Genomic DNA, 17,366 nt, shown 5'->3' on the forward strand with positions numbered 1-17,366 from the left:
GACACTGCTGATGCCCAGGGGAACACAGCTTCCCCTCAGCCCTCCCCTGGGCTGTGCCTGTGTGTGTGCATGTGTGAGTGTGAGTGTGTACTGCTGGGGACTGAACCCAGGGCCTTCACGCTAAGCCACGTCCCCAGCCCCACCGCACTCTTTCTGAGACAGGGTCTCACTAAGTTGCCCAGGCTGGGCTTGAACTTGTAGTCCTCCTGCCTCAGCCTCCCAGAGTGCCAGGATCACACCCATACATCGCCACACCAAGCCTTCTTGTAAGAAGCCAAAACTGAAAAAAAAAAAAAACTAAAAAAAAAAAAAGAAGCCAAAACTGCCATGCTGGGGAAATCGGACCAAGACAGAAGACATCCCGGGCCCCGCTGTTTGTGTGTATATGTCCCACTGATCCCCCGCTGCCAGCAGTAAAGACCCGAGGATCTCCTGGCCCCAGCGCTGCCCGACTCTGACTCTACCACACAGGCGGCACCCCATGTCCAACCCCATGTCTCACCCAAGCAGCGGGGACAGAATGGCTGCTGTGTCTGAAGTCACCAGGCGTTAGGCAGCTGGTGACACAGGGACAGGTAACTGAGACACTCTGCTCTTCAGCCCCGTGGCCAGCTGCTCTGCACAGGGCCAACCCAAGTCCCGGTCCTCCCTACACTGAGCACTGCAGCTCCGCAGCCACGTCCTGCTTCTGCATCCCAATCAAAGCTGGGCCTCTGAACGAGCCCTGTACTTGGGCTCCTAGCAGGGTTGAGAATCAGCTGCCAGCCCTCGACAGCACGGAGCTCGGGGAGGCCCGACTGAGGTCGGCCCTCAGGTGTGGACACAGACGGGAGTCCCCAGCAAGCCCACGCCGCCTGCTGGGAGGTCGCGCTCCCCACACTTGCAAGCTGCTGGCTGCGCTGGTGTCAAGAGCCCCGAGGGCGGGCTCTCACTCTGTGTAGCACTGACAGGCTCACCCCGCAGAAGCGGCACTTAATACAGCAAAGTCACTGCAGCAGCCTCCCCGACAAGCTTCTGACTTCTTCCTCCTTCAACACACTGCCACTGTCCTTCACTCACAGCGTCTGAGGCGGGAGTCCCCAGGGCACGCGGGCTCCCCCGCACAGGCCCGGCCAGCCCTTCCTCAGGCCCCTTCCATGCGGGTGGGAGAGCACTGGGGGTGAGCACTTGCCTAGCAGCGGCGAGGCCCTGCGCTCCATCCCGGGCACGATGAAAGACACCCTAACAAGAAAGCAGCTTTCCATCCCTCCCCCTGGCCTTCAGAAGGAAGCGGTGTGAACTGCGCTGGCGTTCAAGGCTGCTGAGTGGCCCAGCACCCATGCACCCAGACCTGCCTCGTGCTCGCTTTTCACCACTCTCCCCTCAGAGGTCACCTGTAACCCTGTGTGTTCACCTTCAGGGGAGCAGAGCAGGCAAGCAGGACGGACCCTGCCCCGTCAGGGCCAGGTCAGGCTGGGAGGGAGCAGGCGGGGGCTGGGCAAAGTGGGAGGCCGAGGCAGGCCGTGGTGCTCAGTGTGGCCGCCCAAGCTGCCCACACTCCTCGGCATCTGCTTCGCAGACGCCCTGCCCTACTCTTCTGCCTCCCCCTGAACCCCGGGCCAGTCGGCGTGGGCCCTGGCCTGACCTCAGGAAGCCACAGCACCCGCTCCACGCCACTCACGTGATGCGAGGACGCACCGCCCATGGCCCAGTGGGGGGCCCTGCTCCCACTCTGCCCGCTGGGCCTCTGGGGCCCCGAGCGCTGTCCCGCTATCCAGACTGTGCTCGGAGCCCTGCCAAGGCTCCGCATGAGGGTGGGCTCCGTGGAGCGTGAGCGGGCTCAGACCTGGCGAGGGCGCCCCCAGCCCTCGAGAGGCTTCCACTTTGCTGAAACCCACTGGTGTCCATCACAGCCCCAGAGCTCCGTGCTGAGGAGATTACCGGGTACCCAGGCTTCTAAAGAAGACAGGACTCCGGTGCCTCCCGCCACGGTGGGTGACCAAAGTCTCAGGCCGGGAAAACCCAAAGAGGCGGTGCTGATCTCCAGCCCCCAGTGCCAGGAGCTGCAGGATCTGGGCGCTGACCTCCCCTCCCAGGCCGCCCTGGAGCTGCCACGCGGCAGGGGCTCCTGTACCTGCAGTGGGATGACAACCATGAAGATCTTCTTGTCCTTGTCGGAAAGGATGTGCTTGATGAAAGCCCATCCAGTGCCAATGAGTGCAATGGTGATGAACAGCAGCGCCCCTTTCAGACTAGGAGAGAACAGAGTGCGCAGGCGCCATGGGCCTCTACTCTTGCTCCTTGCAAAAGACAGGCAGCCAGATTCAGGAAGGGCATCTCACGTGAGCAACACTTCCTGTAAGGTGCGCACACAGCACTGCACTGCATTGCCTGAACCACCAATGGCTGCAGGGAGGAGGAAGGAGCAAGCAACAGCCCGAGCCCCAAGTCCCCCAGCCCCCCAGGGTCACACACTTGGGTGTCGGGGCCCAGGAGAGCAGGCGCGGGCACCTCAGGGTGGGCCATACCTGCCCGCCTCCTCGGCTTCCCTGATTTCCTGATTTTCTATGGTGCTAGGGATTGAATCCACGGCCTCGGCCACCCGTGCTCAGCTCAGGCAAAAGCTCCAGCAGCGAGCCACACCCCAGCGTGCCTGCCCGCCAAGGCCTCACACCCGCTCACACCTGCTCACACCCGCTCAGGATCACCCGCGGACTTACAGGTGCGTTATGTAGTACACCACAGCCCAGCCTTCGATGGGGAAGCCCTGGGAGGAGATGTAGTGGTAGTCGATCTGAAACCAACAGCTGCGGGTCAGAAGGGTGGATCGGGCCTCTCCTAGCGTGTGGAGAAGCACACAGGACCTGGGAGGACCCCTCACCACGAGGCCCACTGGGGACCGCATGAGCACTAGCAAGTGGCGGGCAGCTTTGGAAACTCGGTGCCGCCGAGGCCCAGCCAGGTGCTCCCCAGCACAAATCATCGCTGGCAAATGGCTGGCTGTTCTTTCCTTAAGAACCTCCCAGGTTTAAATGCCACAAGGTCTTTTCAACATTCCAGCCAAGATCTTTATCCTTCACACCTCTGCTGCTTACACAGCAAATAAATCAGCCCACCCAGTAAAGAAAAAAAATCTACAATTAATCACCTGGCTTCAACTATTTTTCCTTTTTTAAAAAAGCTCCTGTACACTTGGAGACAGCTGAGGCCACCAATGCATGCTAACTAAAGTGGCAAGATTCAGTAGTGCCCCCAGATGCCTCCCGGTAGAACCCCAGGCTAATGGCAACGCACACACTTTTCATTCTCTCTGAACTGTATGTACAGCCAGAAGAGGTGGCATCTGCCTATAATCCCAGCACTGAGGCTGAGGCGGGAGTGTCCCTCAAGTTTGAGTCCCGCTTGAACAACTTAACCAGACCCTGTCTCAAAGTAAAAAATAAAAAGAGCTGAGGATGGAGGTCAGGGTGAAGGCCCTGGGTTCAATGTCCAGTACCGACAGGAAAAAGGATGCTGAAGCGACCATCACTTACTACCTATGCTACTCCAGAAAGAATCTCTCACCGGATCCCCAGTAACTGTGGCTTTTTCTGGTCATTTCTTGACCTTGTACCCAGACATGGTCTCACTTTTCCCCTGACATCATCTTCAAGTGCAGCAGGGAGGTGGCCCAAGGGCGGTCTATGCGTACCTTATGCATCCACAGACAGGGAGAGCACGGACTCCCCCCGGCCAAGTCCATGGCCACCTGCACCAGGTTCCTGAGACTCAAAGCTGAAGCTCGATTCTGCTCTGCTCCAGCTCGGCTTTCTGGCGGTTCTGGGACTGGCGCCCAGGGTCTCTGTATCCTACACAGGTGTACTACCACTACGCTACCTCCTCTTTGAAGATGTTGCCGAGACACGGACTCTAAGTTACCCAGGCTGGGCTTGAATCTGTGATCCTCCTGCCCTGGCCTCCCAGGACTCCAGGACCACAGGTGTGGGACTCTATGCTGCCTGGAAGCTCATTCTACGCCTCAATCTTTATAGTATGGATTTTCTCTCAGGGAAGTCAGCTAACATTGAGCTTCAAATCCAGCAGGAACATGAGGGAGCACTGGAAAATGAAGGCAGTCCTGGAAACACTTGAGCAGGCGGTATGCTCGCCTCAAGAAACAATGGAAGGGCCGGGGATTTAGCTCAGTGGTTCCACCACCTGCCCTGCCATCAGAAGGTCCCAAGCTCAATCCCCGGTACCAAAAAAAAAAAAAAAGAAACAGTGGAAGCAAGGAAGTAAAACCAGGGAGCCAGGACTCTAGAACAGCCCCGGGCTCTATGTAGCACCAGCTGTCATGGGCCTAGCATCCGGACGGCTGCAGTCACTTCCCCGGGGCTGGCTTCCAGTTCCCCCACACACAGGCAGGGCATGGACCACACTCAGGACGCTAATACGCACCGCATGGGACACCAGGGACAGAGACTTGGTGAAAGGTAGGGCTGCCATCAGCCAGTGGATCTTGAACACGTCATTCCTGCAAAAGCAGAGAGGGGTTAGCAGAAGGTTCTCAAGCTCAGCCAAAGCACCAGGTGCACTCATAGGCAGGCAGGACACACCACAAAAGCAAACCGCACACACCAAGTTCGGAAGTATGTGTGGACAGACTTTATTTATCTACAGACAAGCTTCTGCTCCACACCACAGGGTGACTTTGGCTCACTATGCATCCTGGCTGGCCTGGAACTTGTGATCCTCCTGCCTCAGCCTCCTGAGTGGTGGGATGACAGGTATGTGCCACCAAGCCCGGCACTTTCTGAGGTAGCAGTGGTCTCGGGCAGAGGCCTCAGGTGTCTCTGCAGATGACTGAATGTGGTGGATTCAGAGACACAGCAGCTCAGTCCTGACCACATGGAAATCTGCACACTGAAGTGTCCTCCCGAGAAGCAGCGCGGGAAGCAGCTCGGCAGGAGGAGGCAGACAGGTGTGCGAAATAGTGTGGGGCCCACTGAAGGAGGGAGCAGTGTGAGGAGGAGGCAGCGGCGGTGAGGGGGAAGCGCGGGTCGCCCTCTGCCCTCACTCACTCCTGGTCCCCCTCACCCCCTGCCTTTAGGACCCGTGGACCATCATGGAGAAGAGTGGAGAACCTGGAAGAAAGTATGCAAAGAAGGGCTTGAGTGAGGGGGAAGGTGTGTGGCACTGAGGTGTCGCTGTCTGCAGACAGAAGGGCCGACAGGGCAGAGGACAGCGAGCCCACAGACAGACTGGAGCAGACGCCTGCTGCAGGATGATTGCAGTTGACACCACACCGATGGGGGGCACGGGAAACCAGCGTGACCCTGAGCTCACAGGAAAGAAGACGGGGAGATTCGGGACATTTCAGGGCGCCAACACAATGCACACTCCATAGCCTCAGGGCAGAAAAGGCCTCCTCCAAGGGCACTGCCTAGAAACTAGTTAGATAGCTCAACTGCACTAAAATGAAAGATTTTCATTCAACAGTAACACTACAGGGTAGTTCAAGACCTGGGGGAAAACGGCAATGGGTAAGACATAGGAGGATCAGCGTTGTGCTAGGCAACAAGGACAGAAAGCTGACAGGAAATGGCGAGGGACACAGGCAGGCGTGAAGGCTAACACGTGCACGCACCACCATCCAGAGAAACCCAAACCCTGCGGGGCACTAGTGCACCCCCTCGGGCGAGCAGACACTCAGGCGTCAGCGGACGAGCCAGGCAAACGGGACCCTCTGGTGGCCTTGAAAGAAACCTGATGGCTGAGGCAGGCCGTGACCAGCACACCCCTTCCGGTCTGCTCCCCCGCGGGTCGCAGTGTGGCTGGATGGGGAGGGCACACCACAGGCTGCATGGTCCCCATCAATCTAAAGCACACGAGACACCAATCCGAACCCCAGAGAATCCACAAACACCCAGGCTGTCTGCTGAGCACTCAGGGGGACCCACAGCCGGCAGGGACGAGAGGGACAGGAAATGAAGGGCAGGGTCAGAGGGGAGGGAACACACCTTGGGGTGACACACACTGACTGGCTTCCCTTCAGGCTGACGTCCCTGGTACCGTCCTATTCCTGTGCCCATGACTTGCAGGTCAAAAAGGAAGTGAAGGCCGAGCAGCCTGTCACTACTGCACAGCATGAGAGTCACCCAGCGTGCAGACTGAACCGCGCTCACCCCCACATCCGGGCAGCCCTGACTTGTGGGCCCCAGCAGAGACCCCACACAGTGGCAGGGACGAAGCCAGGGCCGCCTGGGCTTGAAGACTGATCTCCCTTGACAACTCGAGGGACCACAGTGACCTCTTCTGAAAACGGGGCACCCTACCCCAACGTGCTGCCAGAAGAGGAGCTGAGCTGAGCTGAGCTGAACCCACACAGAGAGGACTCCAGAGTCATCGGCCGCCTCCCTCCTGTCCCCACCACCCAAGGCCCTGAGTCCCTGCCCCACACCCGGGGCCACCACACTTACAGGCGGAAAGGAGCCTGTCAGGTGGCTGAAGCCCCAGCTCTGTGAGGCCTCCATAAATTCATGTGACAGATGCCCTCCGTCCTTCCAGCTCTAAGGACCCACCTCGGAGATATGCCTGGCCAAAGGGGGTCCTGTGTCCTCAAGCCCCTCAAGTCCCCAGCCTAACAGCTGCTCTGAGGCTCCTGCAAAGCATGGGGTGCTTCAACTGCACCATTCTGTGTGGAGCTGACCCATCAGCAAGGAGCTAAACACCAAACATAGCAGAATGGGGCAGCCTCGTGTAACCAGACACTTGAAACTCTTGTCACAATTTTGCACCGGGGAACCAGTGAGAGTGCCTCACCATCACCGAGTGCAGGAAGTGAAAACAGCAGCAACAGCTGGCAGGTAAGCAGTTTTACCTGCATAGCACCCTGATTTGCAAGGCTCCCTCAGCTTAAATCACACAGATTTGAGGATCTCAAGTGCTTAGCGGAGCCCAGTGTGTCAGCAAGAGCCTGTAATCCTCACACTCTGGGAGGCTGAGGCAGGAGGACTGCAAATTCAAGCCCAGCCTGGGCAAGCTAGCAAGACCCTGGCTCAAAAGGGGGGCAGGGACTGAGGAGGGAGCTCAGTGGGAAGGCCCTTGGTTCAACCCCGAGTACCACAAATAAAAAGAGAAAAAAGGAAAAGAAAAATGGAAAACAAAAAGCACTCAGAGGAAGGCAGGGGGATTACTACTGTCCACTTTCAGAGCTGAGGAGAAAGGCTTACGGTGAAGCAAGGCAGACCAGAAGTCACAAAGCCTCAGACCTGCGGTTCCTACTTTTCTAGTAAAAGAGCAAGTTTCTCTAAAAAAACCCCACAAAATCCTTCATGACCTGAATGCGTGGGATTCCTCCTTCCTGTGTAACCCTGCCTGATAACCTCATGCACACGTGGACTGTCCACCTGGCAGGCATAAAGGACATCATGACACATGGGTACAGGCAACCGCACTGCCAGCACCAGCATCGCCACAGAGATTAATTGTTTCCTGAATTTCAACTGCTAGGCACTACAGCGGCAACTCATACGCTCTTGCTGACCTGCTCACTGGCCTTCTAACACAACAAGCAGGCTACTCCACACTGCTGCTGCTCCCTACCTGGGCATCACTGCTCTGCTCTCCCTGCTCTTGGCTGCTCCCCAGGCCTTCTCCAGGAGCTCTTGGCCTCGGGGGTTTGAACAAAGGCCCAGAGCCAGGCCTCCTCCTGTCAGGCACCAGGGGTCACCAGGCAGGGAGCATCAGCCGGCCTGGGAGCGGGCAGTGGGACCTCTCGCCTGACCCCTCTCAGAAAGAGACAGCGCGAAAGGGACCGGGCGCCCATGGTGGGCCAGGGTCTCCGCTGTGCACAAGCCCTGCTCCCGCACTGTCCTCTGCGGGACGTCAGGCAGAAGTCCAGCTCAATGGGAGGGGCCAGCACCCCGGTGCAGAGGCCTCAGGGTGCCCTGAGGGCTCCCACTGCTGAGGGAAGATGTGGACAGCAGGGCTGCTGGGCTCAGCCCTCCCCAGTGGAGAACCAGGCAAAAGGTGGGACGCACCAACCCCCAAGCTCCGTGAAAGGCCCTGGGGGTCAGCTCACCGCCGTCTCCTGAGGGTGTGGATCCAGATGGTCCCAGAGAGGAAGAAGAAGAAGGCCATGGAGATGTAGAGCTTGGGCAGAGGGATCTCCCCTGCGGAGAGGTAGCTATCGGGGTTCTTCTCCACGATCCTGATCTGAAACCAACGCGAGAGAGATCTTCACTTTGGGAACAGATCACCCCTCACTGTCAAGCTGGAATCTCAGCGGCTTCGCTTCCACTGAGGAGAGCAGGCACCGCGGAGAACCTCCACACTGTCCACACTGGGGCGGAAGCAGAAACACAGCCTGACTGGCTTCATATTTCCTTCCACTCAGGGCCTCTGGCCTGGCATCCCGCCCACCACAGTGGGGCCTCTGGCCCCACTTTTCTCTTCACGAAGTGCTTCTGCAACCTGATCTTGGCGGATGGAAATGCAGCTCAGTGGTAGGCTGCTTGCCTAGTGTGCACAAAGCCCCGGGTTCAATCCCTGGCACCACAAAACAAAACTTTTTTGGTGGTGATCCTCTGCACTGAGCTCCATGGCCAGCTCATTTTATTATGAGGCAGGGTCCTGCTAAATCTCTAAACTGCCTGGGCTGGGCTTGAATTTGGGCTCCTCCTCCCTCACCCACCCAGTGTTGGGTTTATAGGCAGGCATGCACCACCACGCCCAGCTGAAAACAACTCTTCTTATAGAAAAACAGACCTCTTGAGTTTTACATTGGTAAAATCCCCAAAACACAGTCCCCAGGTGGCACTTACATCAAGGCTGAATGAAAACTTGTCACTCGACTGCCACTCATTGCTCGGGCATTTATGAAAATAAAGACTGTAAAGTCCTTCTTGGTCATCCGTGCTGATGTTAAAGAAAAACTGAAAGTGAAGAAAAAAATTGAACGGTACTCAAAGCTGCTGCTAATTTCTTTTTCTTTTTGGTAGTTTGGACTGGCCTTGAACTCACTATGAAGCTCAGCCTGCCTCAGCCTCCCGAGTGCTGGGATTACAAGCATGTACCACCCTGCTCAACTCTACCTCTGCTCGTTTCTAAAACTTAGAAATAACTGATGAATATTAATGGACAGAAGAAAACAGATGAATCAAATTCTCCCAGAAGGGACCTTAAATGGATGTGTCCTTACCCTACGGTCCCTTCCCAGTATTTTAGAACAATGTCCGAGCACACAGACAAGCGGAAGTGGGTGGAATGGTGCAGTGAACACCTTCCACCTGCACCTGGAGTCTACAGTTCACACTTTCCAATGCTTGCTTTATTGCAGCTCAACATGTCTGTGAGGGTTTGGGGTGGAAATCTGCCAAAATGATCTGAGATGCAGCTATCTAGTTTTCAAGCAAGTGTATTATTTTGTTCTTTAGGTAAAAACACTCTTGAAGAAGAAAGGAGGCTCATCTTGTTGTTGAAAAAGACCAGTATCCCCTCATCAAATTTTACACCTATGATTTCAGTAACAAAAGCTACATTTTCTACGTTTTTCTGTTTTTCTTACATTTCATGGGTTCAAATGAAGTTTAATGTAAACTGAAACAATCTACACATGACCACAGGATGACTCCTTGGTCAATTCTAAGCACATTTTTTACTATCAGCAAAAAGTTCTAGCAATAAAAAGGAGTCTGTCTTAAAGACACTGTTTAGAACTACAAGTAAATGAACAAAAAAAGGAGCAGATAATGATGATGGCTGCTCTGCTCTGAGGCAGGGTCTTACTGTGAAGTTCAGGCTGACCTTGAACTAGCCATGCAGGGTGGGCTGGCCTTACACTTAGGACCCTCGTGGCCCAGCCTCCCCAGCGCCAGGATGGCAGGTGAGCCCCAGCACCCCCGGCACCGTGGAGTCTGTAGGGGGTTTGCAGCATCGGGAGGGTTTCTGAGTGGCCAGAGCTGTTCCACCTCCTGCACCGGAGACGGTTACCAAGGTGATTACTGACCGTGCTCTGTTCTCAGACTCAGCTGCGAGCATTAATCTGTTAAACTATGCCCCAAATGTGCATCTGTACACGTGAGAGCACAGATTTCAGTCCGCTCAGGTAGAGAAAAAGAAACTTCTCTAAACAGTAACTTTTAGTTCTAAAAGACAGATCCAGGGGAGGTTAAAACTGAGACAAAGGTTTCAGAGATGCTTCGGAGGCTGGAGTGGGGACAAAGCAGGCAGGCTGCAGGGGGCTGGGGCCAGGACACACCAGCCAGCTGGAAAGACTCAGGCCCAGGCCGGGCACACAACCAATGCAGGGCAGGAAGGGCGAGGTAGCCTGAGGGAGGACATGGAGTGGGCAGGGAAAGGAGAGGAGCTGGGGTCAGGGAGACGACAGGGGCCAGGCCACACTGGCTTCACCGGCCGGTGACAGATGGGATGCCGCCCGGGACTGGGCAGATGCGCACGGCAGGCTCTGGTCACTGTCGGCAGTTCTCCCGAAGGTGACGAAACACAAGCAGAGTTAAACGGGCAAAAGAGTCTAGGCTGAAGGCAATCCGAGGAGTGGGTGTGCACGGGGGCTTTCAGAGATGGATACACAATGAAGCGCCTCAGGGTGCAGGCTCCGGACAGGCACTACGTCACCTCCATCCATGAACCTCCCGGGGAAAGGCAGGGTGGTTGTTCGGGGACAGCACACAGACCTGGACAGGCCCTGCTGCTCTCCTGAGATGCTACACTGGCAGCCCAGCCGCCCCCCCCCCCCCGGCAGGCCGCAGCTCCGAGACCGCCCACTGCCTGATCCCGTGCCAGCACCTCACGGCAGGCCAGGGCTCTGTGAACTCCTCTCTAAACCACAGTGCCCTCAGCCCGAGGGCCTCTCAGGAGAGTGACGGCGTGGGACATGAGGGGGCACAGGGTGGGGCCAGAGGGGCAGGGAGCCATGGATCGGCCACCAGACCTGGCCTGAACGTGGACACTCAGCAAGGTGTTCAGGCTTGGGGACCCGGGACTTGAGAAGCGGGGACGACGCCTGCTAGCCATTTGTCATCCGCGGGGCTGACAGAGGGAGCAGGCTCAGGGCTCCTCGGCAGACACAAAGTCTGCGTACACAACCTCACCCGAGAAGCCATACCTGAAAGGAGACGGCCCCGGCGTTGTTACGAATGGAGAAGGATTTCTCTGCCGGTGCCTAAAAAATGACACTGCTTTAGGGTGATTCTGGGGAGGAGGAAAAGTACCCTCATTAAATTAAACTTTAAAACCACATTCTTCTGAAACCCTAAGACTGCTTCTGAAAGGAAACCTCCTGTCCTTTCAAGCTGGGTCTGAGACCGCTCTCCTCCAGCGCCTGCGCCCTGGCTCCCTGCCCGCTCCAGCTTCGGGGACCGAGGATGCCCACCCGGCGGGCGCCCTGCCCGACTCCGCATGACCACATTACCCTCTGTGCAGCAGGCGCCTGCTGCCTGGGAAGGGAGGACCCATCCCTACCACGGAAGCCACTGACACCAAGCCCTGCGAATCTCCCTCCACAAAGCGGCAGGCAGTCCTGTGCACAGCAGGGGACACAAACAGACCCAAAGGAAACCTTGCTACTTCGACGCCTCCTCACGAAGTCGAAATTGGGAATTAGAACTCCGGTTCCCCTCCTTACTCTCTCACCCACGTCTCTGCAAGCCGAACGGCCCTCCCACCCCCTCCTTCCCGCAGCAGCCCACAGATCCCCTCGTCCACACGCCAGGGCCCACGCCAGCCAGGACACCCCTCACGCGGGGTCCTCACGAGCGCTCCTGGTCCCTGCTGAGGTGACTGCACGACTCAGAGCTGGGTCCTGGCTTACACCATCCCCCTGCGTTTCTGGACGGAAAGCTGGCGACAGCTTCCTGGTGTCCGTGCCCACATCTCGTCTGGCCCTGCAGTGTCTACGACCTCTCCCTGCTGTCCACGCAGATGGCTAGCACCTTTTGCTCCAAACTGCCAGTGCTCAGACCCCTTCCCCAAGCAGATCCCAGCGTGGCCTGGTGACAGCTGCTGCCTGGGGCTCTCGGCCACCCTCAGGCCAGCTGACGACCCCAGGAAAATGCAGCCGCTTCTGGCTCCCTGCGGATCAGGCGCGCACTCAGGCACACGTGGGAACACTTCCACACAGGCACACACACAGCACACACGTGCATCCAGGCAAGCTGAGCACGGGGTGGCCAGTGAGTTCTTACCTTTGCGTCCACCGTGCTTCTTTCAGACCTCCCACCATCTGGAAGCACAAGAATGAAAAGCTGTTACTTCATAGCCCAGCACCCTGCAGTACGGTTTATGAGGCTCTCCAGCTTGTCTCCTGTGAAGTCCATAACACGTTCCTGCCAGCCTGAACCGCCGGTGATAAATGCACGACTATCCCAGCCCGCCGAGGGGACGCACCCACTTGTACCACAGGTGGCTCAGAGCCACCTAGGAGTGAGATATGAATTACGGCCCCATGGTGACTATGTTAAAACCATCCAATCTCACGGGCTGCCAGCTCCTCAGGGCCCCAACAATTTGTGAGCTGCAGAAGCAGCCAATCGAAGAGTGTTTGATGTTATCAAATCAATGGCAACAGGGAGAACCAGCTGGGAGCCGAATGGTGAATATCTGAGGCACACTGCTGCAGACTGTGTGGAACCACTTCCTTACCTTCTATGTGGTCGTGCTTGCAAACAAAGAAATGTTCACAGAGCAGGTAATACGTGAGATCTACTTACACACATGGAAAGATGAAGAGCCAATACTAGTGTAACGTGTAGTTTTGTGTGTGGGGCCTAAGACTGAGCCAGTACCCGGTGCATGCTGGGCAAACGCTTCCCCGGAGCCGCACTGTGGCCAGTGTCTCGCCTTCCCACGGCAAGTGTGCTGGGATGGGCAGGGCTCCCTCGAGGGACAGGCCGGGCCTGAGCCTGGTTCCACATAGGAGTCTCCTGGTGCGAAGAGGGGAGCTGGAGCTCTCTGCAGGAAGGAAGGGGAAGGGAAAGGGGAGGGCCGCGGAGAATTCTCCTAACCAGGGGCGGCTACAGGGGCACCATGGGGCGGGACGAGAAGGGGCAGCATGCAGACCTGACCACACCGGCACACAATCGGCCCCTCTGTGTGCTTTCAGCTTGGACTGAGTTTTCACAAACAGAGGGGAAAATGTACAAATCATATAACAAGTAGTACATGATCTTTAAGGAACTCACATAAATCTTCAGATGGGCCTGACAGGTAATGATTTTATTTTATTTATTTTTATTTATTTTTTTTGGTACTGGGGATCGAACTTGAGTCCTTGCGCTTGCGCAGCAGGCAGCGAAACCACTGAGCTAAATCCCCGGCCCCCCTGACAGGTAATGAAAGAGGAGATAAACATAAATGGTTACTCAGCATATGAGCAGCCGCGCATAGCTCAGTGAGAAAGCTCCAGGTTTAATCCACAGTGCCACACACAAAAAAGAAAATGTGTAGCCCTGGTAATAAATGTCAATACGAGAACAAGAATACCTTTTATACCTTTCATTCTATGGGGGTTTTTTCTCTTCTTTTTGAAACAGGGTCCCCTTATATTGCTAAGACTGGCCTTAAACTCCTGGGCTCAAGCAATCCTCCTGCCTCAGCCTCCTGAGCAGCTGGCACTACAGGCATGAACCACCATGCTCAGCATTATAGAACTTTTACAAAAACTAAATGCCCAGTACTGGGCAGGACACAGCAGTGTGTACACTATTTCTACATATTTGCAATAGGAGTATAAATTCACCTAAGTCATTTGTAAAAGAATCTGAAAATGTGTTAACATTCTCAAAAACACTTCTATGGTTTGAGTCACAAATTCCAATTCAAATAACCAATTCTAAGGAAAGTTTCACACATATAAAAGTTTCTGTGTCTGAAGAATTCTAAGCCAGTGTGGTAGCACACCCCTGTCATCCCAGCACTCTGGGAGGCTGAGGCAGGAGGATTGTAAGTTTGAGCCCAACTCAGACACTCAGTGATAGCCAGTCTCAAAGTAAGTAATTAAAAAAAGGGATGCGGATACAGCTTAGCATGAAGGCCCTGGGTTCAATTCCCAGTGAAAGAAAGACACAAAGAAGAGAAAGAAGGAATGGAGGGAAGGAGATAAAAAAAGAGAAACTACAATGCTGCAAGGTTTATAGCACCCTGGGAATGGAATGCGCCTCCTCAGGATGAAGGCTGCGTAGAAGGCGAGAATAGCTCCTGCCGGCTGCAAACAGCAGTGGCCTGTGGGACCAGTAGGACTGGTGCCAGTGGGCACCACGGGACAGTAACATGTGCAGCACCTGGCGCAGGGCACGGGCATGGGCACAGGCAGCGAGACAGGAATCACAGCCCACAGTGAGCTTGTGATGGGCCATTCGATGCACATGAAGCACGTTCAGGTGACGCGAACAGGCACAGACAGAAAGCCACGCACATGACTGTGAGTTCTAAAAAGCAATTCCTAGACATAGGACACAAGCTGAAAAGGAAACATAAATTACTAAAATTCGACTGGGAATGAGAAAGATGACTGCTTTTTCCATTTGCTCTGTAGTTCCCACATCCTTGTTTGAGGATTATGCATTTTTGTACAACCTCCAAAATGAAACTCAGACAACAGCGGACCAGGTTTGCTTTACCCAGAACAGGTCAGCCACCGAGCAGGTGCTGAGCTGGGCTGTGCCCTCTGCTCACCTTGTGCTTTCTGAGTCTGGTTGCCGCTGCTCCGGGACTCAGGGCTCGTGTCCAGCCCCTGGCTCTGCCCGGGGACGTTCTCACCACTGCCAAAGATGATCTTGGGCAGCTGGGTACCAGCTTCCGGCGGAGACCTGATTTTCACTCTGCGGTGGAGCCAGAGAAGAGGAAGAAAGCTCAAAGCAGGGCCCCAGCGAGGGCCGCAGCAGCCTCGGAACCATCGTCTCCAGGAGGTCCTAAGGATGCGGAGTGGGCCCACCATCGCTACTCTACAGGGGCTGACTCCGACGAAGGGCTGGAACCTGCGTGTGGGCAGGGCTGCAGGTTGGAGAGCTCACCCAGTGCCTGGGCCGGCTGTGACCCGCCACTGCCAGGAAGGCGCGGGCAAGGGCCTGGAATTCCCTCCCAAGCCAGGGTCCTCGCCGCTGCATGGCTGCTGGACTCACGCCGCCCAAATACCCTAACGCCTGGCAAACTGCACAACAGAGCAGAAGCATCTCGTTGCTACCGGGGGTGCGGATGGCCACTCCGCCCTCCCTCAGCACAGACCCGCTGTGCAGGCCTGCCAGGCCGAGGGGCAGTGGCAGTGCCCACACCAGGGCAGACTTGGGACCAAAGTCGGCACGGTCAGGCTTGGCCCCCTCCAGAGGGAAGGCTCCCGCTCCCCTGGCTACATGGGAACAGGAAGCAGGGCCATCACCAGCTGGGGCCACCTGGCCGAGGACGATGCAGGGAAGGAGGGCAGAGCAGAGGAGAAAGGCTCGGTTCCCGCCTGCACCGTCAGCCACTGCTCCCTGCCCTGCCCCTGACCAGGGCCTTGACAGCGGGGTCACTGTCCTGAGATTCAGGCCAGGCTACACCCAGGCACTCGAGCTTACTGCCAACTGTATCCGGGCCCCACAAGCGGCTGGCAGACTCAACTTTCTTAAGCGGCAACCAAGGCGCTGTGGGGAGCAAGGCGGCTTTCCTGGTTGGAAAGCAGCCCCCTCACTGGCCTGCCCGCCCCTGCTTCTGAATGCAGCCCCCAGCTCCTTGAGCCCCTTCAAAGACGCCTCAGCAATCCAACGGGGGGCGGAGAAGTGCTGAACCTGAAAACAGCAAGTCCCCTGGTTCCTCCAAGGGCAAATGTGTTGAGAGACTTGGCTGCTGGGGATCTCACTGGGATCTGTTTTCTTCTCCCCCTCTGCAGGCTGCGAGGCCTGGGATGCAGCCCAGGCCTCGCTGAGTGCCCATCACCATGAGGCAGGGAGCACAGTGCCCGAGGGAGCTGCTTCCTACAGAGCCTGCTCCTCGGGCCGTGCCCAGCTGCCTCTCACTGCTCCCTCAGCCCACACGGCCTCCCTGCCCTGCATGCCCCGCCCTGCCGCTCCTGGGGACAGGGGACAGCCCCCCGGCCACCTCCTCGAGGCCGTGGCCCACGCAGATGCCAGGGACAGCTCTCGGCCAGCACCGAAGGGACAAGGGAATACTTACTCACTTCTGGAGATGTCTAAGACTAGGAGAGTGACAGAGACAGACTGTTTCCTTAGGATGCAGTAGTTCACGTCTTCTCCCTGAGAAGGGAGGGCGGTCGCTCACCACCTGCGGGTGCATACGGGGCCGGGCCCAGGGTCCCTCCCACGGCAGGCTGGCCGGGCACTCACCAGGTAGGAAGAGAAGCCGTCATTCTTCGTGCGGTCCAGGCTGAACCCAATCTAGGGTGGGAGCAACGGGGAGAGGTAAACATCCACACTGCCGTGCCTACCTTTCTTACTCAGCAAGCAGAGGGTGCTGAGGCCTGGCTTCCCCCAGTCTTTCTTGCATTCATTTTGTATAAGGGAACAGCTGCTCAACTAAAATCACTAATTACTAGATTTATTCAAGAATTATGGGCCGAGGATTTAGCTCAGTGGTTTCGCCGCCTGCTGCGCAAGCGCAAGGACCCGAGTTTGATGCCCGGTACCAAAAAAAAAAAACAGAATTACAACTTGTGTTGAAAGTAAACTAACTTAAAAAAAAAAAAAAGCCAGGCCTGGAGGCACACACCTAACCCCAGTACTCGGGAGGCTGAGGCAAGAGGAGCGACTTCCACAAGTTTAAGGCCAGACTGGACTACAAAGCGAGACCTTGTCTCCAAAAACCAAAACCAACCAAAACACAAAGAGGAAAACCAACTGAAGGGGGCTTTGCCCTAAGGTAAGGAAGCTGCGGCTGGGGTGTGGGGGACTCACGGCAGCGTCCTTGTCGGCGGCCCCCGTGGGGTCCTGCACAGAGAGGCTGGTAACGTTCACCCGCATGTACCCGTCCTTGAAGAAGCCGAAGGTGTTCAGGTGAACCTTGTGCCTCACATCGTCCTAGAGATGAGCAGTGGTGGGGTCAGGTAGATGTGACCACTTCCCTGCCTGGAAAACCACGTACCGCTTCCTGCCGGCCAGTGCTTCCGCAGCCGTGCGACCCCCTCTTCCCCCAATGGTCTAGGAAGGAACCAGGACCGGACAGCGGCTCGTCCCTGGGCCCTGCAGGCTCCGGACACCCGCCAGCCGGCGCGGGACTCCAAGCCGATGGACGAGCTGGGCTTGGTCGCCCTGAGTCCTTCCCCAGCACCGCACCGGCGTCCAGCAGAGCACGCGGGGCAGCACCGGGAGAGGGCGCCGGAGCGGCAGGAGACGCGCTCAGCTGGCCACACACAGCGCCTCCGCCCGCACAGGAATTCTCCAACCTGTAATTTCCTTACA

General features: G+C 56.6%; 1 protein-coding gene across 2 annotated transcripts in view; it reads right to left on the reverse strand.

The window, feature by feature from the left end:
• The window catches only part of Gpr107 (G protein-coupled receptor 107), a 47,303-nt gene that overhangs the window by 18,124 nt on the left and 11,813 nt on the right, over positions 1–17,366 (reverse strand). For both annotated transcript variants that reach the window (XM_004849114.4, XM_087183065.1), the window contains exons 2-12: positions 16,863–16,985; positions 16,296–16,346; positions 16,126–16,205; positions 14,653–14,798; positions 12,165–12,202; positions 11,087–11,143; positions 8,784–8,894; positions 8,042–8,175; positions 4,417–4,492; positions 2,700–2,773; positions 2,114–2,231 (exon numbers count right to left, since the gene is read on the reverse strand). In XM_004849114.4, the coding sequence (XP_004849171.1) occupies positions 2,114–2,231; positions 2,700–2,773; positions 4,417–4,492; positions 8,042–8,175; positions 8,784–8,894; positions 11,087–11,143; positions 12,165–12,202; positions 14,653–14,798; positions 16,126–16,205; positions 16,296–16,346; positions 16,863–16,985 (1,008 nt within the window). The remainder of the gene's footprint in view (positions 1–2,113; positions 2,232–2,699; positions 2,774–4,416; positions 4,493–8,041; positions 8,176–8,783; positions 8,895–11,086; positions 11,144–12,164; positions 12,203–14,652; positions 14,799–16,125; positions 16,206–16,295; positions 16,347–16,862; positions 16,986–17,366) is intronic.

The sequence above is a fragment of the Heterocephalus glaber genome, unplaced genomic scaffold (assembly GCF_053883595.1).
Source record: "Heterocephalus glaber isolate CG9 unplaced genomic scaffold, H.glaber_assembly_v1.0 deba00001479, whole genome shotgun sequence".
Classification (NCBI taxonomy): Eukaryota; Metazoa; Chordata; class Mammalia; order Rodentia; family Bathyergidae; genus Heterocephalus; species Heterocephalus glaber.